At 33.8% G+C, this 24,947-nt stretch overlaps 1 protein-coding gene across 2 annotated transcripts in view; it reads left to right on the top strand.

Annotated features, from left to right (window-relative positions):
- The window catches only part of SOX6 (SRY-box transcription factor 6), a 557,752-nt gene that overhangs the window by 327,148 nt on the left and 205,657 nt on the right, over nucleotides 1-24,947 (top strand). For both annotated transcript variants that reach the window (XM_054724743.1, XM_028159941.2), the window contains one exon: nucleotides 725-814. In XM_054724743.1, the coding sequence (XP_054580718.1) occupies nucleotides 725-814 (90 nt within the window). The remainder of the gene's footprint in view (nucleotides 1-724; nucleotides 815-24,947) is intronic.

The raw sequence follows: 24,947 nt of genomic DNA, 5'->3' as shown, positions 1-24,947 counted from the left end.
CTGGTTTAAGTTTCTGTAACCTTTATGAATCTTTATAGAAACAAGTGTAATCACTCCCTGTAATCTCGTGTGCTACTTAGAAATGCAGCAGGGCAACATGTTTAAAGAAATCCTTTCTTGAAGAGAATATACATCTCTTTTTATACAAGAGAACTGCAGTAGTAGTTTTCATGATCTTGACTTTATTTTCTTCACATTTTGCTATAAATGGGTATTTTATGAAATTTGCTGTATTTTTTTTTTAAGAACATGTGGTTTCAGGTTGATTGATCTTTACTCCCTTGATAAAGTGTCATTCTTCCGTGAATAGCACATGGGTTTTGCTTGGAATGAAAACATAATCACCTGGATTAAAAGGAATATTCTCTAGACTTGAACCTGTAGGAAAGAGCCCCCTTTTCTGTCCTATCAGTCTAAGAAATGCTAAATGCTGACTGAATATTGATAGAATTATAATTATAATACCAATACAAGTTTATTGAGCATTATATTTTTTCTTGGGAATAGTTTAAATAATCTGGTAAAAAATTAGTTGTGTTATTTTATAATACAGTAATATAATTGTTTATATCCTAAGGTTAAAACAACAACAAAAAATAGCTTTGATCATTTTTAAGTGATAGAGTTCTTCATAAACTAGCTTTCTGGATTTATAATCTTTTAATACTTATAAAATAAAAAATATATGTAATATTTTGAATCCTTACTTTTTTTATTTTAACAGATTCCTCCTGCATGGAAAAACTACTATCAAAAGATTGGAAGGAAAAAATGGAAAGACTAAATACCAGTGAACTTCTTGGAGAAATTAAAGGTACAATATATAAAATATCAAATAAATCAATGTGGAGATGTTATTTTGTATAACAATACGTTTGCTGATCTTCTGTATCCTAACATTAATTTCTTACTTCTAATATTTGTTGATGTATGAGAGGTAAATGTATAGTATGTCCTTGAACTTTTATTCTTTTTAATGTTTACAGGATGAAATTTTTGGCCTCTCTTTTTATTATTCTATAACGTATATATGATAGGATAAATTGTTTTTAATTTACTTAACTAAAAAGTATTAACATAAAAAATGTTATATTAAAGATGATGAACAAATTAAATTAAATACAGTTTTAGTCTTTCCTCTTAAGTCCTAATATAATAGCTTTATTTATGAATTCAAATCAATAATTTGAAAATTTTTTTATAGGGTCAACTGTAGCACCTATATAAAAAAAAGAGTTTATAGAATGTGCTATACGTAATGGTTTATGGGTGGGTTCTGAGGTCTGTTTACCGGTTCAAATCCTGGCCCTGCCATTTACTAGATAATTGACTTTGGGCAAGCCACTGTCTTCTCCGTTTTGAATTCCTGGGATCTAAAATGGGGATAATAACAGTACCTACCTCATAGGCTCCTTAAGAGAATTAATACATGTAAAGCTTTTAGCATTGCACCTGGCACTTAAGACTCATGAGCCCTAACCGGTTTGGCTCAGTAGATAGAGCATCGGCCTGCAGACTCAAGGGTCCCAGGTTCGATTCCAGTCAAGGGCATGTACCTTGGTTGCGGGCACATACCCAGTGGGGCGTGTGCAGGAGGCAGCTGATCGATGTCTCTCTCTCATTGTTGTTTCTAACTCTCTATCCCTCTCCCTTCTTCTCTGTAAAAAATCAACAAAACATATTTAAAAAAAAAGAAAAGACTCACGAGAGTAAGTTTTAGTCATTGTTATTATTAACATGCCCATATGTTGATAGGTTGATTAATCTTAAAACAGATTTCACAGGACTTAAAATTTCATAACCTCTTAGCCTGATGATGATGGATATCTTAATTTTTAAAGTTATGCGATTGATGTTATTACATGTTAAGAAGTGGACAACCCCAATCAATGCATCACAGAACTAACCTAACTCTCTTGTTGATTTCTTTAAGAAAATGAAGTACTGTATTATTAATTTTTGCTATCATGAATAGAATCCTAAGTCATTAATTAATTCTGTAAGTTGTTCCTTACAGACCGTCATCACTGTCACTTGCACTAACAATTTGGGAAGTTTATTAGATTAGGTTTCTGAATTTATCCAACAGCTTCAGGTGAATCTTCCTATTGGTCGTGGGTAATAACTACCTCATTTAAGATGAATATTTGGCAATAGCTATCTGATGAAAATTTTATTTTGAATTTAGTATAGAAAATTGCCTAGGGTTCTGACATCTTATGTTCTTCTCAAATGAAGAGAAAAGGAAGTCATCTCCCAATGAATAATTAATAACTCATTCCATTATCTAATGCAGTATCAAAACCAACTAGAAATTTAATAGTATTTTGAATTTCACTGCTTCTGTTTTTTACTTATGAAGGCCACTTGCTATTTTGGAAACAAACCCTCACCTTAAAACTGTGGGCTAGAAAGAGAGTCATTAGTGACATATTCTTTATCCAGCTGCAATAACATGGTGTGTGCTACTTTGCACGCCATTCTGTGTTTTCTTCCCTTCCCAAAGTCATTGGTTTTATAACAGTGAGAACGGAAATGGTTTATGCAAAGTCAAGCTTTAGCCAGCATGAGTGATGGGGGTCTTGCTTTCTCTCAGTAATGTGGAAGCTAGCATTTTATTATGTTATGATTAAGCATCGTGTTTATAAGCATCAGGTTATCTTCTCTCCCCTGCTCCCACTTCCTATTTTACTATATTTTTAATTCTAATTATGAATTTAAAATATAAAAATTATACTAGTCTCAGATGTTCCAAATACATAAATCTCGAAAGTGAAACACGTTTGAAAAAGTAGGCTTTTCAAATTCTTGAACATTTTTCTTTCTGGATTCTATATGAGGTAAGTGAACTGTCATTTGTGTGCTACTCTCAGTTTTATGGGCATAGAAGACAAGATTCTTATTAAATTTTTCATTTTGATTTAGTCTCCTTAATGGTCTCTTCTTACATCCTCATATTTTGTCACCATAAAATTATACAGAAAATATAACAATACTATAATAAAAATGAAAAAATTAAAGTAGTGTTCATAGAGTGATCCAATCACTGCTACAACTCAATGTACAGTTTTAGTCTAGGTGAGTTCAGGCCAGTTATTATCCACCTAAATTAGCTATAATTATTCTGCAGTGTCAAAGTGATCTGAATATTATCTCCAAGGAACACATGCTATTGTGGGTTATCAGTATTTATATATCTCAATCATTGTGCATTTTTACTAACTCACTATTTTTCTCTCATTATAAAATGTATACATACTTATTGAAAAAGTATAGAAACCCAAAAGAAATTAAAATTGTCTTTTAATTCTACCTGTATTATATTGTATATCCTTTCTATTTTAATTTACGTATATTCATGTTAAATTTTTTCTTAAAATCAGAATAATCTTTTTACTATTTTTTTTGGTAGTCTGTCTTTCCCACCTAAAGATATATTGTGAATTTCCTGTGATTAGGTCATTTTTTTTTGCAAGAAAAATTGCATAAAGTGGGGTTCTCAGAATTTAACTGAGTCTTTTATTCAATATTTCAGTTGTTTTTATCATTTGTCATTATAAAGAAAACCTTGAACTTGGATAACTTTTTAAAAATATATATATTTTATCGATTTTTTTACAGAGAGGAAGGGAGAGGGATAGAGAGTTAGAAACATCAATCAGCTGCCTCCTGCACACCCCCTACTGGGGATGTGCCCACAACCAAGGTACATGCCCTTGACCCGAATCAAACCTGGGACCCTTCAGTCTCAGGCCAACGCTCTATCTGCTCCATCCACTGAGCCAAACCGGTTAGGGCGAACTTGGATAACTTTTTAAATATTTTTCAGTACTAACTAGGCTCTTTTCTGGGAATGAATATATTACTAAACAGTGAAATTCTTGGCCAAAGGGTTGTTCTTTCTTTAAAGGCTTTGCTACGTATTGATTGCTACACTGCCCTTCAGAAAGGGTATAGTATTCTGTGCTCTCACTAGCAGTATCTGCAAGTACTTTTCCCTTACCCTCAATAACAGTTTCATTAACTAAAAAGTTCTTGCCAGTCTGATAGAAGAAAAGAACATATTATTGCTAAATTATTTTGAATTGCTTTATCATTGAGACTGAAGAGTTTTACATACATTTATTTATATTAAATATCTCTTCATTTGTGAATTGCCTATTTATGTTGTGTGCCCATTTTCCTTTAAAAGATTTGTCTAGTTGTTGTGGTTTTGTAACTCTTAATGTACAGGGTGGGGCAAAATTAGATTTACAGTAGTTTATGTAGAAAACAATACAATAATTGATACACAACAATACAAGAATAAACAGTTTTGTGTGCTCACAACTGTAAACTTACTTTTGCCCCACCCTGTATATTTCAATGGTGTTAGTCTTTATCTGTAATAAACATATTTTGTTATTTACTTTATGGTTTGTTGTCAAAATTTTCCCTCCCTTTTTAAAAGTTTTTGTTATTGTTGGGGATTTGTTTAGAATGGCTTCACCCACTTTGAGATTAGATAAAATATTTTGTATATTTTCTTTCAGTTTTTTGTATTACTATACATTTAACTCTTTAATTCTTCTGGAATGTATTTTGATATATAATTTCATAGAGAGGTACAACTTAATCTTCTTTCTCAGGCAGTTAACCAGATATTTCTGTATCATTTATTTAAATAACTCATCACTTCTGACTTGAAATAACATCTTTTACTGCATACTGATTGCATATTTGAAACCATTTCTCAGTTTTTTTGTTCTATTCCCATTGATCTTTCTATTTTAAACTTTTGTTAGTATTCTGCTGTATTAATCACTGCAGCGTTACAGTATCTTAAAGTGTGGGCAGTATTACAAGATCACATTCAGAATTGTTCTTTAAGGTGTTTGCATACTTCTCTAAAATTTATTTTAGATGTATAATTATAAATTGTTAATTGAAATTCCAAAGTGATATCTTAAAAGATTGTATTTAAATAAAACTATGAGGTAAGCCGACACCTTTATGGTATTGAATCTTTCCGTTCAGAATAATATACTTAACTCTTTTATGCCCCTCAACAATTTAAAAAAAAATACAGATTCTGTACATTTCTGCTGATATTTTCTTTATAAAAGTTATATTTTTTTGCTTGTGTTTCTGAGTGAGATAGTCTTCATTCTATTTTCTTTTTGTTATTATATTTAGGGATTTTAGTGAATTTTGTTGGTTCACTTTATAATTTTCTTTTTTTATAAAACTTATTAGCTCTACTAATATTTCAGCTGACATGTTTTATCTTATATGTTCCCTTTTTTTTTTCACCCATTCTCTTATTACACTGCCTAGAATGTCAGGATAATACTAAGTAAAGCAGGTGATAACAGGCATTTTGTGTAGTTTTTAAATGATGGAATATTTAATATTTCACCATTAAGTATTATATTGACCATTGATTTAAGATAATCTTTATGATTAAAAATTCTAGTCATAGTTTATTAAGAGTTTCTATGAGAAATTGCATTTTATTTTATGGTTCATCTTATTGTTTTTTGTTTTTCAAATTTATTGATGAAATAAACCCTGATTAGTCATGGTGTAGTCTTGTTTTAATGGACTGCATAATTTTATTTGCTTCTATTATAGTTGTTATTTTCCATTTGTAATCATAAATGAGATTAGTTTTTCTTTATCTGTACTATCTTTGTTTTTCTTTATCTGTACTTATTTATAGTACCAGTATTCAAGTTAAATTAGAAAGCTTTTCCTCTTTTTCTTGACTATGTAAAACGTTGAATAGATAACATGAAAATGACTTATTCCTTGAAATTCTGAAACAATATATCATAAAACATCTGGGCCTAGAGTATTCTTTAGAAATTATTTATTTTTGCATTTTTTACTTCTTTTAAAGTCAGTTTTGTCAGGAAAATAATTCCTGGAAAATTGTATATTTCATTGAGATTTTCAAATATATTAGTATTGTTTAAAATTACAGTATCACTTATTTTTTGCATTTTCTATTTATTTGTTGTTATATAACCCATTTTCAGCTTTGCATATTTGTGTGTGTGTGTGTGTGTGTGTGTGTGTGTGTGTGTGTGTATTGTCTCTCAGTTTTACTTGCCAGTGGTTTTTCTTTTTATCTCTCTCGTCCCACTCTCTGGTAAGGATCCACTTTTTAGATTTATTTTTAAATTCTTCAGCTTTTTAGTATGCCAACTACTTACTCTTGCTTTTTCATTTATTATTTCTCCCTTTCTTATTTTCCTTGTATTTCCTCTTTTGTTTATTTTCTGATACCATTTAATGTCCTGAATTGAATTCTTTATTTTAATCATTTTAAATTTAATAGCAAAGGCACTTTTGGCCATAAGTATGTCTGCAGAAATAGCTTTATTTGAAATTTTCATAGTCATTATTTTTTAAGTAGTCAATATTTATATTATTTTATAACCGATATCATGTTTATGTGTCATTCTTAACTTTACATCTTCGTTTTAATCCAAGAGTGTAATGAAGCTGGGGAAGGGCAAAAATATAGCCTTTACCTCTACCACTAGAAAATTCTATGGGATGGATTAGGTGCTAGAGGGAGAATTAAAGTGTAGACAGTAGAATGGATAAGAGCAGTATTGAAAAATGGATCTTTAATGCAATGTGCTTATTATTGCCACATATTAAAAGACAATACATTAGTAATTTCCTTTTTAGATTTTACTTAAGAAAGCAATGCTTTCAAATAAAAGTTTTTGTGTTGTTTTATTTTTTTGTTTTGTTTTAAAAAGAGGGAAAGAGAGAGAAATGTGACTGTGAGAGAAGCACATTGATTGGTTGCCTCCTGCACTCTCCCCTCCCCCCGCGTCCCGCCCGAACAGGGCCCGGCCCTGGCAGAGGAGAACCTGCAACCAAGACACACGCCCTTGACTGGAGTCCAACCTGGGACCCTTTGGTCTGCAGGCTGACACTCTATCCACTGAGCCAAACCGGCTAGGGCCCAAGTAAAAGTCTTATTATCTAAATGAAGTAAAGCAATATTTTGGAAACCCCTCAATATGAGGGAGTTGGAATAGTGCTAGAGTTTGAGAAATACGGGATGATAGATTTTCAGTGGGTCTGTATCTGAGTCTTGTCTAATATTGAAGAGAAAATCCTGTCACTCACTCCCATCATGTTTTCATAGCTAGTCTCTCCAGTAGCAGCATTAATTGAGTCCAGAGAGCTGCAAATGGCACAAATTTAATAGCAGTAATCTCAAAGCAATGTTCAAATCACATTAACTTTATTACAAGTATTGCTAAATAACTTTATTAAGAATTTAAATGAAATATAGCATAAAATGGTTAGACCTATGCCTTGGTCTAATTGGGGTACCATCTATTTTTAACATATATTTCTTGTTGAAAGTATTACAAATGTCCCCCCTTTTTTTCTTCTTCTTGGAGGGTGCCATAGTTTTAAGTGATCTATTGTCTTGTCTAGAATGGTGAAGAGTTCTGTAGATATAATAAAAATAGGGAAGTTTGGCCTAATACCTGTTAGATATTGAAGTGCTTTTGAAAAAAGAGGACAATAAATAAATGAATTAATTAAATGTTTGTTTTGTGTTGTTTTAGGGGGTTCAAACAATAGGGAAATTGTTCTTAATATACAAAAGAACTTAAAACAATTAATGGCTATCTGACATTGATAGAGTTGGACTGCATCAAGAGAGAGTGCCTCAAATATAGGTGTTCAATAAATCTTTGTTAAATGAATAGATTAAGGGATTCTTAATATAACATCAGTGGAGATTTAGCTGTGGAAAATTTTAAATAGGGATTTTGTAGAGCGTATTTGTTCTCTGGTGGGATGTTGTCTTCATAACCTCCTAATGTTTTTCAAAGTTAATACTAGTATTTATTATACTTTCTTAATTAAAAGACTGATCTTTAAAATATTATCTATATTCTGCCTGTAAATAATACAGTAAGTACTTTTAAAAGATGTGTTTTTTTTTTCAAAGGAAACAAAGTGCTAAAACAGCTATGTTATCTTATTTGATCCTTATAACCACCCAGTGAGGAAAATTAATTTAATGTATGAACAAAATAAAACTGAGAGAAATTAAGTGGCATGTTGGAGTTACTTAGAAAGCTGTAGACACAGGGGTTGAATCCTGGCCTCTAAAGCTTCTGTTTAATACAATACAGAGCAGTTTTCAAATTCCTCAGAGTCTTAGAATTCTGAGGTGGGGACCAGGGGAAGGCAGGTCTGGACTGTTCCTCCCTCTCACAACACACAAACAATGAAAACAGTTCCACGTTTACCCATTTCTGTGTAAGTGAGGCTGTATAGCAAAGCAGGAGCGGGTGTAGGCAATGCAGTTTCCATAGTGGGATTTATCTTGATCTCTACATGAATGGAGAGAAGGGGGAGGAATAATATGGAAGAAGGATCCAAGGTAAAACAGAAGTAGTGATAGGCTGGGAGGGTTGCATGACCCATTTGTTTGTTTGAATTGTACCAAAGGAGTGAGAATGCCAGGATAGTTATGGTTATGAAACATTTCAAAATACAAGGGTGGCATATAAATTATGCTTAGAGCATTAGGATTTATCCTCTGTCTCCATAAATGGGTCTAGCCTTCTGGGGTTTCTAGAAGAGAATCGTCGCCAGCCTCCCTGTTTTGCACACATGCCCCTCAATGCTGTGGCTGGCATCTCCTCCTTGGTGTGAAGGCGCCTCCCTGGGCAGTGTGCCAGAGAAGCAGTGATGTTGGTTGTTTGAGTTAGCACACACTGTTTGTGCTAGTGTTTGTCAAACACACAGATGATAAGAGAGCCAAGAAAAAAATAATTATGTGATATGAACCAAATAAGGAAAATAGTGTTTTCCTTCCTTGGTCATTTATGATGAATTATTTCAATATTTACATTTAGTGATTAAGGTAGATGTGCTTGCTGTAGGTATACTCTCCTACAGCTTAGAAAAATGGCAGTTCCTGATTGGAACAAAAAGTGATTGAACCAATGCTTTTAAATGGAAAATTCTACAAGTGATTCCCAATGTTTTTCAAAGCCACTGTCGAAACACAATTACTTATGTATTTATTCAACTATTATGTCTGAGAGGTTGGTTGCAGAGCCTAATGTTACTGACATGCTTTACTATTAAAGATTTTAAGTATTGCTCCCTATTATTTCATTAGTGTTGTTACTGAGAGAAGTAAAATTTGGAACTATGTTGCATTAAATAGTACAAGCATATTACAGTTGTGCTTGACATAAATACTGCATTAAAATGTGAATTTATTATAATATTGCTACTGTGTGCCACGGAGAGCCTGGTTTCGTTTTGAGTTTTGATTGCAAACATAAATCTTTAGATGAGAGCACAGGAACACAAAAGTCATGGTTTTTTTCAGTGCATGATAGATCTTTTGAAGATCAAATAGTGTAGGTTATTCTTAAAGTAACTTAAGCAGTGCTGTTATCACCAAAGGGTCAGAATGGATCCAATAGCATTCCCGAAGAATTAATGGTCTGAGTCACAAGTTACTATCTTAAATGCCGATTCTCTCTCCTAGTTTATTCACTTTTAGAGCAAGGGCCTTAAACTGTATCTAAATACTTTGATTGCTTATTCCATATATTGCCCTTCCTATAGAATACTAATTTTTTTAGGAATAGTAAATCATAGTTACTGCTGTTTTCTGTTATAGGCAATCACAGAAGGACTAGAGTGGTTTTCTAAAAGCTATGACTGTACACTTTACATATTCATTTATAAATGAGTTTTTCTTGAATTTCCATTAAAATTTATAGCAATTTGTTCATCTGAGGGAACTTTAAAAAATCTGGAAATATTATGAAGCAAATCATCTGCCACTTTTCAACTCCAATAAAATCTGCAAAGTTCACATACCTAGTGATTCTTTCTGTCTCATTAGGGAAATGGGTGAAACAGTAATCTATCCATGTTTAGAATTCATGTATTCTGAAAATTTTAAATTGTTATTTCTAAGACAAATGCTGTATTACTCTAGAGACCAGCTTGTGAAAGAGATTGAGAGTACATGTTATTTTCTTACTTTCCTGTTTGTATGAAATATTGTAGTAGTGTCACTATTTTTCTGTATAAATCTGTGTAATTATAGAATTTCAGAGTAATATCTAGAATCATAGAAATTCAAAAAATTAGACTTGATGGGCTTTTGCACATTATGTAGTTTAACTTATTTTCAATATAAGAACCCCAATATCCAGAAAAGTTGCTGCTCTAAGTCACATGATAAATTGCTAAGGTGGAAATAAATTCTCCCCAAATAGCATGGTTAGCCCATTTCATGAAGTTTTTGGTTGTCTTCTAATCAATAGTGAGTAATGATTGCAAAGCCCATGAACTCATTTTGCTAACAGTAAGTGTACACTGCAACTAGTTTTATAAATAACATGCATTACAACACAGCAACACCCATAGTTTTTAAATTATACCAGTTTGCATGACTATAGACGTTTCAAAGCTCTCCTTTGTACTCTCCATTATAAACATCTTTTACTTCTTTTGAAGTCCGTATGATATACATACAAGCAATTAACCCACCCCCCAACTTGGGTTTGGAGACACAAGGTCTTCTTAATTAAAATTCAAACAAAAGCTACTGGCAAAAATTACTATATGATTAAGGTCTAAAGTATTATGATACATTAGAATCATTGTTAACTGTTGGGATTAAAAGAAATCGATATGTTGGGGAAAAGATCAGTTGGATCTAATTAGTGAAATCAATGTTTACACAAAAGAAAATACTGAAGTTTAATAACAGGTTCTATTTATAAATATAACACTGACTAAAATTGTTCTTTGTTATTATTACATTGACCACATAATCATATCTTAAGTTCATTGAATAAGACTGAAACTTCTTTTTAAATAGTTAATTATTATAATTAAAAACATAAAACTTCACTTTAAAATCAAGTCTTCTTTCATTTTTTAAAAATCATGTCTTCTTTCAAAACTTTTAATTATTCTTAAATGCATAGTCACCAAATATAAAACATTCCTATTGATTTCATTTTTAAAATGCTAATTTTAGCAATAGCTGCAGCCTAGAATGGCAAAGGAGGCAAAATTGGGCAGAAGTAAAAAGGATCCAAAGTATTCTTACACAATTACGATTACATTAAATATGTATTAGTCTATTTGGTGACATATCAGAATAAAAGTGAATTCATTTTGACATAATTCAAAAACAAGACATTTTACTTTTTTTTCTTGCTGATTGCTGTGATGAAAATAAACATTGTCACCAGCACAGAGAAGAAAAACTATTACTAATTGCAGCCTAGATTTTAAGTAAAATGAAGGTCATTAGCAATTTCCTGGAAGCCATTCAGATTGCTTACCAGGAAATGGTAGCTAGCAGGACATCTGTAATCCTCCTGTGTAGAATTAGTGAAAACATACTGGAGCTTTAATGATGTGTGTTAGATTTAGGCTGCTGGTGGAACTTTTCTCTATCAAAGTAGCTCATATTCTTTGAATAAAAATGATTTTTATTTCAGTATTAGTGTACAAACCCAGAATTGAAAATAGTCTTTAACATCCATGTATAGATCCATCCATCTGTCTACCCATCTATTTGTCCCCACATGTAGATTGGAATATGACCCATAGTGGAATAAGAGATGACAGGGTGACAGCAGAACAATAGGAATCTGGGAGTGAAATGTGCTTGGGCAAATTGAAAGGAATTTCTCCTATAACTTGGAATGCTGATTTCACAATATTTTGGGTGGTAAATTTAGTCCCGTTTTTAGTAGCATCTTATCTCAATAAAGGAATAAGCAAACCTGGGTGTGAAGTGAAAATACCTCACAGGACATAAACTTAAGTCTACATTTGTTATGTTGGTAGAAATGGGATCACTGATTTGGAAACTTTTTTCATAGCTTCTTCATAATACCCGAGTTATTGGTTGATTTAAGAAGAGTAACATCTTGGAGCTATTAAGAGTAAAACTGAGGAGAATATATATATTATCATCTGTATAGATAATTATACATAAGCAGAAATTTGTTAGGAGGCTATTTAATAAACTGTTAACAGAGGCTGACTATGCAGTATGAATTGAAGAGTATGGGACAGGGGCTGATTTTTAAATTTTGTACTTTATAGTTTACTGAGTTATGCAGATCTTACATTGGCACCTTTCATTATAAGCATCAAATAATTACATTCATTGCTATCACCGCCTATCTTATCAGAAAAAAGCTTTTAAGTGTTGCACAACTGTCATGCTCATGATGGCAGAAGTTTTCCAAAATTCTAATTTTCCCTTCAAATTTCAAATTTTATTATTTTAACCCATACTGTTAGTTGTTTCTCTTGAAACGATAGGGCTGCTTGCCTTTGATTCATCAGTGCAAATGTCAACACTGTAACATGCAGCTAATGCCTTAGTAACATTAGGAAAACAATATTGACCTCACAGACACCTTGGAGAGTTCCCTGGGGCTTCCAGAGGTCCATGAGCCACACTGTGAGAACCACTGAACCAGAATCTTCAAATAGACCAGCACGCAATTATATTGACAATAAATTAACTCATCATTAATAACTACAAAGCAAATTAGTCACATTTAAGAGATCAAGGATTCTATGAAGACCCCGAATAGAGTTACTGGCTTACAGAAGGTAGTTGGTTTGTTCCCTACAACTGGAGTTGCAGCGGATTAGAGATGGCGTGTAGACTTGATCGGATGTGGTTTTGAACCATGGCATAAACTGAGCAAATTATTTAACCAATTTTACTTTCAGCTTTATAACCTGTAAAATGGGTGGTGGTGGGGGGACGTGCATTTCAGGATTATTGTCAGTTATTGTAAGGTGACTGACAAAATAGGTCCTCAGTAAATAGTAGTTTGCCAGTAGGTATATAGAAACAAGAGCATTTTGTTATATGCCATACGGACCTTGAACAATTCATTACCTCTTGAAGCACAAATGATTTCATTGGAAATGATTAGATATGTATGATATTGATCATAATTTCTAGCAGTCTAGGAAATCAGTATTGTCACCCATGCTCAACCAAAAATGATGCTTAAATTTTTTATAATTAGTTTATATTTTTCATTTAAGCCAGGCCTGATGAATACTGGCCTACTCAGCTTCATTCTCATCTTATTATTACAGATAGTTTAGCTATCATAATATCATAATTTAGCTTCCCAAATCCTTATCATATTATTAAATCATCTTATTTATGTACAAGTCAAATGATCTTCACAAAAACTTTAAGAGATTTTCTGTATAAGTTTGGTCGGGGCATTTTATTATAGTGATAGATAAAACTTAGAAGTGTTGCTGTTAAAATAGAATTCTCACATGCAACATACAGTTGCTATGAATTTTTTATTGTAATATTTATGATATATGAGAATTTAATACCTATGCATTTATTATTTTATAATTAGAAGTTATACCAAATTTAGTAAAATTAAAATAGTATGAAAAATATTTAAACATTTTTATGTACCATTATTATTAATTTGCTCTATTTCATTTTAGTCTTTGTTGTTTGAATAAATGTATATAGTTCAAATATGCACCTTTGTGATTATATTTATATACAGTTGATACTTGGAAGAAAAATGTGTGGGATAGTAATTAATCCCTGTACTATTTATAGACCCAGGAATGTTCTGTGACTAGCACCCTAGGTGCCAGGGTGTGCCCTAGGTATTTCATTACTCTATAGTCAGCGCTTGACCAAATTCTCATGGGGCGTGTATGTCACATTAAGAACTGGCCCATAGTACTAGACCTCCCACACACTTACTGTTTAGGTCATTTGTCTGAATTAAAAAAAAAAAAGTAAGGCTAACCACTTAATAAAATGTGTATTTTCATCCAAATGGTGTTTTTATGAATAAGACTCTTGAAATAGGCATAAATTGTACATTATTCTCTACATTTTAAATGTGTTGCTACTGTTGGTAATTACTACTGAGTGCATATTTAATGCACTGAGGAAATTTGATGCAATTATTCTGTTTATTTGTGATTCCTCTTCAATCCCAATGTCTGCATTACACTATTGAAAAAGAAAACTAAAGAGAGAATTTAGGTCACTTAAAAAATACACACATTTTTTTTTTAACTCTGCTTGTAAACTTGTATTGCACTAGCCAAAAGAAAATTAGAATGAACCCAACATTGTAAAGGATAGGGTTCAAAAGTTTAGATAATTTTGAATAAAATTGCCTTTTAAGTATAATCTTGAAGAGGCTGGGCCAATTGCCTGGCTACAGTCTTATCGAAGGCAATGAGACATGTATAACTGGGCTCAGAATTTAGCTAGTTTAACTTCAGGCAGATTGTTTGTCCTCAAGCCTCTTTTCAGGACGTAGGAGTTGATTACACCTGGAAACAGATTGAATAGACACAAGTTGGTAGCTCTTAGAAAGTCTGTAGAGAATGGTAAAAGCCACAGAGGAAAGGTCTGGGTCTGTGTCCTCCAGCAGTGCCTCGCATTTTTACAGCTCAGGGAATTGGGGTACTGGGAAAGATCTCGAGTGCTGGAAGGGTCCGAAAATAAGGTGAGCGCAAGAGGGTATGGCTTTGTAGGCCCACGTTTTATTTCCTCCTTTGATCATAAGCTAGTAAGAAAAGTACACGTTTCACAGAAATGATTCAATATCATTAAAATGGTTTGGACAGGGAAAAGAATAAGGCAGAAGAAACTGGCATTCTATGGAAGGAGGACATCATGTGGTGTTCCCTTTCAAGCTAATATGCAACTATTTGTTATGCATGTTTCAATAACACTCTTAAATACCTCTTTAGGGCCATGGAAGAGATGAGATTTAAAACGAGATCTATTCCATGGCTTTAAAAAAAATGTTTCTTCGTGTAATAGTAATGAGAGACTTGTGTTCTTATGCTTAACGCAAAGAGTTACATTCCTATTAACATTTGTTTAACTAGGCTTCCATCACAACAGGTGCGCAATTATTTTTATGAGTAAAATATTATCAGTCTTCAAAATTAGCCAGGGCAAAATGCAAGTTGTCTGATTAAATAATCAGAGCTGATACTTAAAATACATTTGATTTCCACAGGAATTTTAAAATGGAAAGTCTCTTATTCTGATGTGTTGAGAGAGTTGCAATTGTTTGCAATGTGTAAGATGGTAGCTTGCATTGTAACGAGGTTGATACAGTTCACATACTTCAATTGACATTATGAGGCAAACTAGTGAAGATATAATAATAGTTTATTACTTCTACTCTAAAATTTTAATCTACCAATGAAGCAGTAATATGCTTCACATTAAATCAGTAAAAAGTAAAGAAGTGACCCTCTTTTTGATGACTATTCTAAATTCAGTTAAAAGGCATATCAGCTTAGAAAGTTAAAAATCCATTGCATTACTATTTAATTTGTGGAGAGTAAAAAATAAGAATATAAATTTTAGTTTATAAAATTTATAAATCATGAGTAAAACAAAGTTACTGAATATCTTGGTGAACAATAAAGACTTCCAAATGGCAAAAAATCAAACAACCAAAAGACAAAAGCAAACCAAAGCAAACATACACCCCCCCACCTCACCCTGGTTCCCAAAACACACATACACACACACACACACACACACACACACACACACACACACACACCTGAGCTGAAAAGGAAGTCTCTCTGGGAGGTACCTTCACATGGCTTAGGGGTGCTACAGCAGTGCAGCTGTTACAAGCAGGTAACTGTTGGCTTCGCTGTCTAAATCTGTTTGTCAATCAGGAGAATGCAATGAATCAGGAAAGGGGATCACAAATATAAACCACAGAATAAGGCAGAGCATCTGGAATGGGTCCAAGCCACAAGAATTAGGGCAGGAGTATAGATGGAATCAAAACCATACATGTGCACAGGCTCCTGTCTTTGACCAACTTTTTAAATAGACTCAGAAGTAGAGATTATTGGAGAAAAATGTCAGTGTTCTATTAAGAGCAGTCTGATTTTAAGATTTGTTAGAAACGTGTGGTTATTTATAGAGGAGTGATTGTAGAAGAATCTACAGATCTTTACAAATGTAAGACATTTCTAAAATTGGCTTATAATCATCCCTTTTAAATGAAGATTTAAACTTATTTTTAAATTTCAAAGTATATATATATATATATATATATATATATATATATGTAATAAACAGTTTGGTTTTTACTACTTTGAAATGTATGTATGGCAATTTCCAACTTATACAGCTATTTATGAAGAAACTTTAGTTTTATATGGACTCAAAAATGCAAATGCATTTTTACTCAAGTTAGTTAACCACCTCCACTGCAGTTGTTCTGCTCGGGTTGCAAGATTTCAAGAGACAGTAAAGTAGACAAAGAGAGCTTTACATAAATCTATATGGCTAGAATTTTTTCCATGCTGAAATGTGGGGAAACCTACCAAGACCCTAAAGTTTAAGTTGGTAACATCAAGGAAGCATAAATAGAAGTTTATTAAGAAAGCTAAAGAAAATGAAATGGGCATGGCTATTCTGTGGTTTTTCTTAAACACAGGCCTTCACATCCATAGAGAGTCCTGAATTTCTTGTTAACTGGTTACTGAAAGGAACTCTTTTATTTTTCTGGCCAATAGGCATTTTTCTCAAAGCATGATGGCTCTTCTCTAACCTTCGTAATTGACTGTATTTCTCAGCCATGGCTATCATGTATTAGGGTTTATTTTAGGTAGAATCAGAATTAATGATCAAGTAACAGATGAGTAAGAGCTGATGAATGAGATGACTTTAAATACTGGGAGGAAATAGAATTTTTTTTTTCAGTCTAGAAAGAAGAATTTGCTTAAGATTCCAGGAGGGGCTCTGAGGAGATTCTCTATATTGTATTTCATAAAGAAACACTAGAGGTAGGACCGGAAAAAAACATTTTCTTTTCCTCTCTCCTCCCCCCGCTTATAATGAACTGATTCTTATTGTGGTTGACACTGGAAAAGCTTTCTTACTAGAACATTAATCTCAGAACCAGGAAGGGATCTTTAGAATTCATCTCATTCATCCCTCTGCTTTCAAGAAGGAATGTATTTGTAGAATCTCAATCAATTCACAAATTGTTTTTGCGTGCTTATTATTTGCCCATCATTGTGTTAGGCTATGCAGGTTTTTACCAAGTTTCATGTTTTCTAACACTCAGACATGAGAAATTCCCATTTTTAAAGACCTACAGAGAAGCAGGAGAGGAGGGTGCTGACGAAGCAAGAACTAACATTTATTGGGCAAATCCCGTGTGCCACAGTGCTTTTGTATATTTTATCTCACTTAGTCCTCAAACCGAATGCCATGAAGTGGGCATCATTATTCTCCTTTTGCAAAGAAGGAAACAGAGTTCAGGAAAAAAAAAATAAGTTTCTTAAGGCACCAACATAATAATGACCCATCCAGGCTTTGAATTGAGGACTACATGGTGCTGAAGCTCATGCTCTTTCCACCACGACATGCTAACATCTGTTCTGGTCCTTATTGGGACACAGCTCCTCATGTGTTTCCCACGTCCTACTCTTTGAGCTAAACAAACAGAAAAGCAAACAACAAAAAGTGATTAACATTCTCTCTATGGTAATATGCCATACACTTAACTGTGAAATTTACTTTTATTGGAGATTTGTGTGATCTTTTTCACTTTTTAGTACCTATAGTTCTTCTTTTCAAATTCCTTCGCTGTAAATTTTTCCTTTTCACCCAACTGGCATGGCTCAGTGGTTGAGCATTGACCTATGAACCAGGAGGTTAAAGTTCGATTCCTGGTCAGGGCACATGCCCAGGTTGTGGGCTTGATCTCCAGTAGGGGGCGTACACGAGGCAGCCAATCAATGATTCTCTCTCATCATTGATATTTCTATCTCTCCCTCTCCCTACCTCTCTGAAATCAATAAAAATATACTTAAAAATTTTTTTTCTATTAATTTAAAATTTTCAGATTTGAGGATCTTACTTATCCTTTAGTGTACTTTGGATTTTCTAATTCACTATCAATGATTCTTTTATATTATTCTGGCTTTTTAGGATAACCTAATCTGCAATATAACACTGAGTCATCTCTGGATATTAGGCAGTTAACAGAGTCCTGGAAATGTTGCAAGAGTAATTGTAGAATATAAACTTCAGAATCACTGAATGCTGGCTGCATTATTGGGAGCCTTACATTTCTAGCATAGTGGCATATATTATTTCTGTGTTTCTTGCAAAAACTTATGAGCCATGAATAGAATTTTAATAATAAATTATACTGTGGTTAATTATTAACTTAAAGCTATGAGAAATAGTTATGAGAAGATTGTCATCTTTCTCTTACAATGACCTCTTGCTACTAGGCCTATAATCCATATCTCATACTGACATCTATAATTATTTGATTGAAAGTTTGTCATTTTATACTACAATTTCCTGATGTCCCTGAAAATATTTTAGAAATCAGCTTTGTTCTCTTTTGCTCATCAGGCAAGTGAATTAGCTGGTACTTATGGATTGACGAGTGTTTTGAATTTGGGGGTGAACAGAGGACACTATTATTTTGAGGGTTAAGTCACAAAATTATTTTAAACCATTTACAATTTTTAAAGTTTCATTTCTTATGGGGAAAGCTAAGAGAAATCAGACTTAGGAGTGTATTGGAAACCATGGGTTAGAGAGAACCTTTAGATCTGTCTAACCCATGAATGGGGATGTGAATATTGCATCTCTTTGGGGAAAGTAGAGTGTCATCAATCAACAGTGGCAGGACAGGAGCAGCGAGATAATGGTTATTGAAGGAACTGGGTTACCCCAAGTCAGGGGTGAGGAACCTTGTTCCTGCCAAGGGCCATTTGGATATTAATAACATCCTTCACAGGTCATACAAAATTATGAACTTAAAAAATAGCCTTCTGTATTTGGTCAAACATTTATTTATTTCACCTGTAATGCCTTGGCAGGGTCATATCAAATGATTTCAAGGGCCTTATAAGGCCCTTGGACCAGATGTTCCCCACCCCTGCCCTAAGTGACCAAGCAGACATGCCCCAAAACACAAGTTAGGAGCATGAACCACATAAAGGCAGGTATCCAAGCACCTATAGGTTAGATAACTAGAGTCAAATATAAGCTCTGCTAAAAATGAGAGTCAGGACATAAGACACAGAAGGTACCCCAGTAATTCAGTAGTGACAGGAGAAGAGAAAGAAATCACCGTTAATGGTGCTGAGGAGTGTTGTGACCTCTAACCCCAGAGCAGAGATTGTCCAGTACTGACTATCTGCTTAGTACAGTTAGAGACCAATGTTTATGGCTAGATAAAAGGGAAGTTTCTCTAGATTACACTAAATTTGTGCTGTTCAATACAGAAATAACCCACCACATGTGGCTATTTAATTAATTCAAAACAATTAAAATAACTCAAATTAAAATTCAATTCCTCAGTCATACAAGCCACAGAGGGAGCAGTTGGAGGCGACCAGGCTGGCAGGTGTGGGGGCAGTTGGGGGTGACCAGGCCAGCAGGAGGGGGCAGTTAGGAGCATTCAGGCAGGCAGGTAGGTGAGTAGTTAGGAGCCAGTGGTCCCGGATTGTGAGAGGGTGCAGACTGGGCTGAGGGGAACCCCTCATGCATGAATTTCATGCACCGGGCCTCTAGTTTCAAGTGGTTATGATAAGATGTGGCTATTGGCTATCACATTGGACAGTAGAGATAAAGAACATTTCCATTATCAAAGAAAGACCTACTGGACAGTACTGCTCTATATTATAATAGTCCTAAAAAGCTAAGCCTTTTGGAGAGTTCTAATGCTGTTGAAATGCAGAATCTACAAGTATCTATAACAAGACATTTGACAGTGAATGTTAAAGAAGCCAAGAAATATATTATGTCAAATTCAGTGAGATTCCTTAAAACAGGATTTTGATGGAAAAATTCTATTATATGAAATTAGTTTTGAAATTGGTGTTCATAATTTTTAACTGTTGCAATAAATAGAGTGTGTTTTTTTTCACTGTGGAAGATCTATTAAAATCTTTCCATATTGAAATGAATCATAACTTATGTATAAAACTGATGAAATTATATTAAAATACGTTTTTCTTACATGAATACTGTGTGCATTAGGAAGCATATTAGGTTACTTGAAAATTTCTTATCTTTACTGATGGCTGATGGGAAAATGGATCCTTTTATTTTTCATTAATCTGTCAATGAGGCAGCTTCCTATTTCGAGTGCCATTTTTGCATTGTATTTAATACACATTTTTATGTATGCACTTTTCATTGTATTTAACACAGATTTTTGTGTGTAAGTTTATGTCAGAGAGAGACAAAAACACACATAGGGAAAGGCTGGGAGAGAGAGACAGAGATTAAACATGCTAAGGACAGTGGAGTAAAATGTTAGTTTTTATTCCCCCTTATCGAAGTAAATTAAACTCTCAGAGAAAGAGAACCATTTGCATTTAAGTCACTATCTAACATTTTCCTCTAATATCCTAAACTCATGTGAGAGTCACCACCACTAAATTTTCTCGCTCCTGGAGGAAAATCCAGGATCCCCTTGTTCAGAGTTACTGCATTTTTACTTTGGCGTGGAGGTATTTGAACAGACCTGGCCACTGATATACAACCGAAATATGTGTAATAGACATAGCTTGTTGAATCAACATTGGTTCAAAATTAAATGGGCAATTTGTAGAAGAGAATGCGTGAAAAACAAGGAAATGGAAATTAAAGCAACAATAAAATACAATTTTACACCCATTGACAAAAATCAAGTGTGAGAAGCTGGAATTCTCACAAGCCACTTGTGGGAATACAAGTTTACATACTTACTCTGAGAATACCTTAGTCTTACCTATCAAAGTTAAAGATGCACATGAAGAAACTCTTGCACATATACAAGAATGTTCACTGTAGTATTGTTTATAATAACAAATGTTAAAATAAACAGTCAAAATAAATAAGAGCTATATGTATCAACATGTTTGAATTTATACATTTCATATCAAATGAAAAAAGACACAAAATTATATATCTGCTGTATAATATAATTTGTACATCTGAAAACATGTAGTAATTGTGTGAAAACAGGTATTGAAATGATGAACACTAACTTTATTATAATAAATATCAGAAAAGAAAAGCAGGCTCTGCCTTAGGGGCATGGGAAACAAAGAGACACATGTGATTGCTATCATCTGGTTCCAGACCACCGGCTTTTCTCAGACTGTCCATGGCACTTCTCTTTGCTCTACCAAGAGGAGCTTTCACAGTTCCCTAAGTCTCCTTTATTTAAAGCAGGGGTGGGGAGCGTCCTGCTTGCAGGCCATATAAGGCCCGTGAAATCATTTGGTCTGCCCTCACCAAGGCATCAGGGGTGAGTTAATGAGATGTTTGAACAAATATAGCAGGCTAATTGTTAAGTTGATGGCCCTCGAATGATGATATAAATATTCAAATGGCCTGGCAGAAAAAAGGTTCCCTATCCCTAGTTTAAAGTGTGACTATTGGCCTATGTGACTTCCTGTCACAGAATGAGGGAGGATATCTGAGTCTTCGGTCAACTGGAAGTGGTTCTTTTTACAAAAACAAAACTTTCTCTCAATCTGGTATTTCAGATAGCACCTTGGGGACACCTTACAAATCCCAACCCTGTTTCCATTAATTTATATTTTTATTCATTCACTCACCTCTCAAACATTTTTGAAAGGCTTTTTATAGCTAGGTAATGGGAATACAAAGATGATTAAGAAATGGTCCCCGCTGTAAGGAGCTCCCAGTCTATAGCAGCATACACAGATAATTATAACAATTTTTTCAGCTCATACTTTAGACTATGCTAAAGATGAACTGATTAAAATATTATATTTTTTCTTTTTCCTTCAAAGCAAATAAAAGGATTATCTCTAGAAGAACGAGAATCATTTGCATTGCTAGATCAGTGTCACATTTTCTCTAGTATCTCAAATCCATGATTACTAGGGTTAATATTTATATTTCCAGACCGCTTTTTGAGTTCCTAATTTATATATACAATTTTCTAATGCACAATTCTACTCAAACACTTACATTTAACGTGTCTAAAACAGAACCGTTGGTTTTCTTTCCCAAAGGCACTGCACTTAAATTCTTTCCCATCCAGTAAATGGCAGCTCTGTCTCTCTAGGTGCTTAGGTCACAAACCTTGAAATCAACCTGATTCCTCACTAGGGGACATACTTTCCATTTGCCCCGCTCTGTGCCTTCCACACTCACTCTGGGTTCTGGGAGCCCAACTGGTAGGGATTGCATAGGAGTTTCCTCCCTCTTTGACTTCTAATTGGCTTTGACCAATGAGAGGCACTAGGAAGAGTTGGAGGAGAGTGAGGTTTATGTCCTCTCCCTCCCAGCAGCTTCTTCTTGTCCACATTGCTGTAGGTTGGTTTGACATTTTCATGACCTTCTCTGTACAACTCCAATCTCCAGGTTCCAAGAACCATATCTCCTCTTACCCTTCAGGCCTGGGCACGATAACAGCTTCATCCTATAACTATCCCTTGTTTTCCTTAAACCTTGTCATATGTCTTTGTAAATAGTTTATTTAACTCTCCTCAAATTATCCTGTTGAAATGTGCCACTGACATGACCTTGATCCAAGTCAGCAATCTCTCTTGTCTGGATGATTGCAACAGCCTCTTAGTTGATAGCCCTTGTGCCCATGAAGTCTGTTTGCCACACAGAAGTTACACTGACACTTTAAAAACGTAAGTTAACTTACATCACTTCTTTGCTCAAAAATCCTCTAATGGATCCCCATATTAATTTGAGTAAAGACCCAAAGTCCCTGTGATGACCCCAGAGGCCCCTTCTTTTTTCTTTAACTTCATCTTCTTTTACTCTGCCACAGAAAAACTTTCTCAAAATGCATCTGACAGCAAAAATGCGCGTTTTACATACCAAACAATTCTCCAGTTCGCAGTGGACACCCAGTGGGTGTTTAATAATTTAATTCACTTCTGACACTAACTACCCAGCATTAGCACAGACTTCTCCCCCACAGGTTAAAAGCTTAATCCCACAGGACAGCCTCTCATTTCAGACACCACTCACAAATTGTTGGTCCCCATGTTACCCACACTTCTGTCCAACTTGGCTGAAAATTGGGGGTTCCCAAGACCCCCTCCGCAAGGTTTGATTATCTGCTATAATGGCCCATGGAACTGAAGAAAACACTTTACTTACCATTACTGACGTATTGTGAAGGAATTGAATGAAGAGCCAGATAAAGAAGTACATAGGGAAAGGTCTGGAAGGCCCCTAGTGCAGGAACTTCCGTGCCTGTGTAGTTAGGGGTGCTCCATCATCCTGGCACAAGAATGATTCATCAACTCTGCAGCTCTCTCCCTTCATTTAGGGTTTTATTATGGAAGTTCCGTTAGTGGAACTAATAGAGTTTATTGGTGGAGAGTCATTGAAGAGTTTAACTAGGGGAGTGAGATGATGATATCTGTAGTGCCTGAATTTCCAGTTTTCAGGAGGTTGGAATAATGTAATGTGTTATAGTCGAAGAAAGTGTTTTTAATTTTAGGACTTTATTCAACATTTGGAATAAAATGTATCATAATATTTCTATGACATGTAACTTTTGTTCTCCGTTGATTCTGAAATGGATTTTAACATAGACATTATGTGACTATGATGACAAATATTTATTGGGTATTTATTATGTAAAAGCTCTGTCCTAAGTACTTCACATGTATTAACTTGTAATAACCCACTTGATCTGTACAGCACCCAGTTACAATTCCAATTTTATAAAAGAGATAAATTAGATCAAAGTTACAGCCCTAGGAAGTGGTAGAGCTGAGATTTAAAACTAGGCCATCTGGCTCCAGAGCCCATGCTCTTAAACATGTCAACACACTGCTTCCTCAATCTGATTATTATTAAAATACAAACAAAACTTAGTGAATTTACAAGTAAATCTGTGATAAATATGGTGAAAACATTAAAAATTATATTTCCTCATTTACAGAAAGATATAAGTTAACTTTATATATTCTGCTTTTATTCCAGTAGAATTTTTTCTTTTGTAAACATAGAGAGATAAACATTTATTTTGTGAATTAGTGAGTTTGCTGGACAAACTAATATTAACATAATATCATATATTGTAAGGTAAAAAGATTTTTTAAATTCAGTAAGTTTACTTTAAAAATTAACTAAAAAATCACATCTGAAGGGACATAGGTAATATTTTTAAAATATATTTCTTATTGTTAATAGTAGTATAGATATCTCCTGTTTCCTCCTGTAATACTTTCAAGAATAAAGATTTTTAAAAATCAAATCTGAAAAGTTAATGCTGAGTTGTAAATTAATATATAATATTAACCTAATGAGTATATGTGTATGTATACAATATATTTATATTTATTCATAGTTTTTGGTAACATAGATGATTTTTTTCTCATGCTACTAAGATAGTAATGATTTTTATAACTACAGATAAGATTGAATGATTTTCATAAAAATTTTAAGATTGCTGAGAGTCTACACTCAAGGAACATTCCTAGTATTTAACCCAGAACTCGAGTGTCCTTATAGATGATCTAGTCCAACACCCTCATTTTACAGGTGGGGAAATGGAGGCAGAGAGCTGCTTGTACAAGGTAGCAAAACTGAAACTAGAGTCCAGATCTCCTGTTTTACATACCAGTAACTTTTCACTATGTAGCTTCTGTATGCTAACAAACAACAAACCCTTACTAAATATGTGTACATCTGTCATTTTTCTGGCTTCATCTTGAATGTTTTGTCTGTTAAATTTGTAGAACTTTTGGGATTTCTGCGTTCCTACACTCCCTAAATGCCACTAATTTTTCTTTATCACTTTTTTGTTGTTATGACACCTCGTTTCCTGAGGAACTTGGACTAGTGTTGTTTCTATAGCTCTTGCTCCTATTTAAAGGAAATGATGACT

This window comes from Eptesicus fuscus, chromosome 13, assembly GCF_027574615.1.
Source record: "Eptesicus fuscus isolate TK198812 chromosome 13, DD_ASM_mEF_20220401, whole genome shotgun sequence".
Lineage (NCBI taxonomy): Eukaryota > Metazoa > Chordata > Mammalia > Chiroptera > Vespertilionidae > Eptesicus > Eptesicus fuscus.
This window is presented reverse-complemented; position numbering and strand designations above follow the sequence as displayed.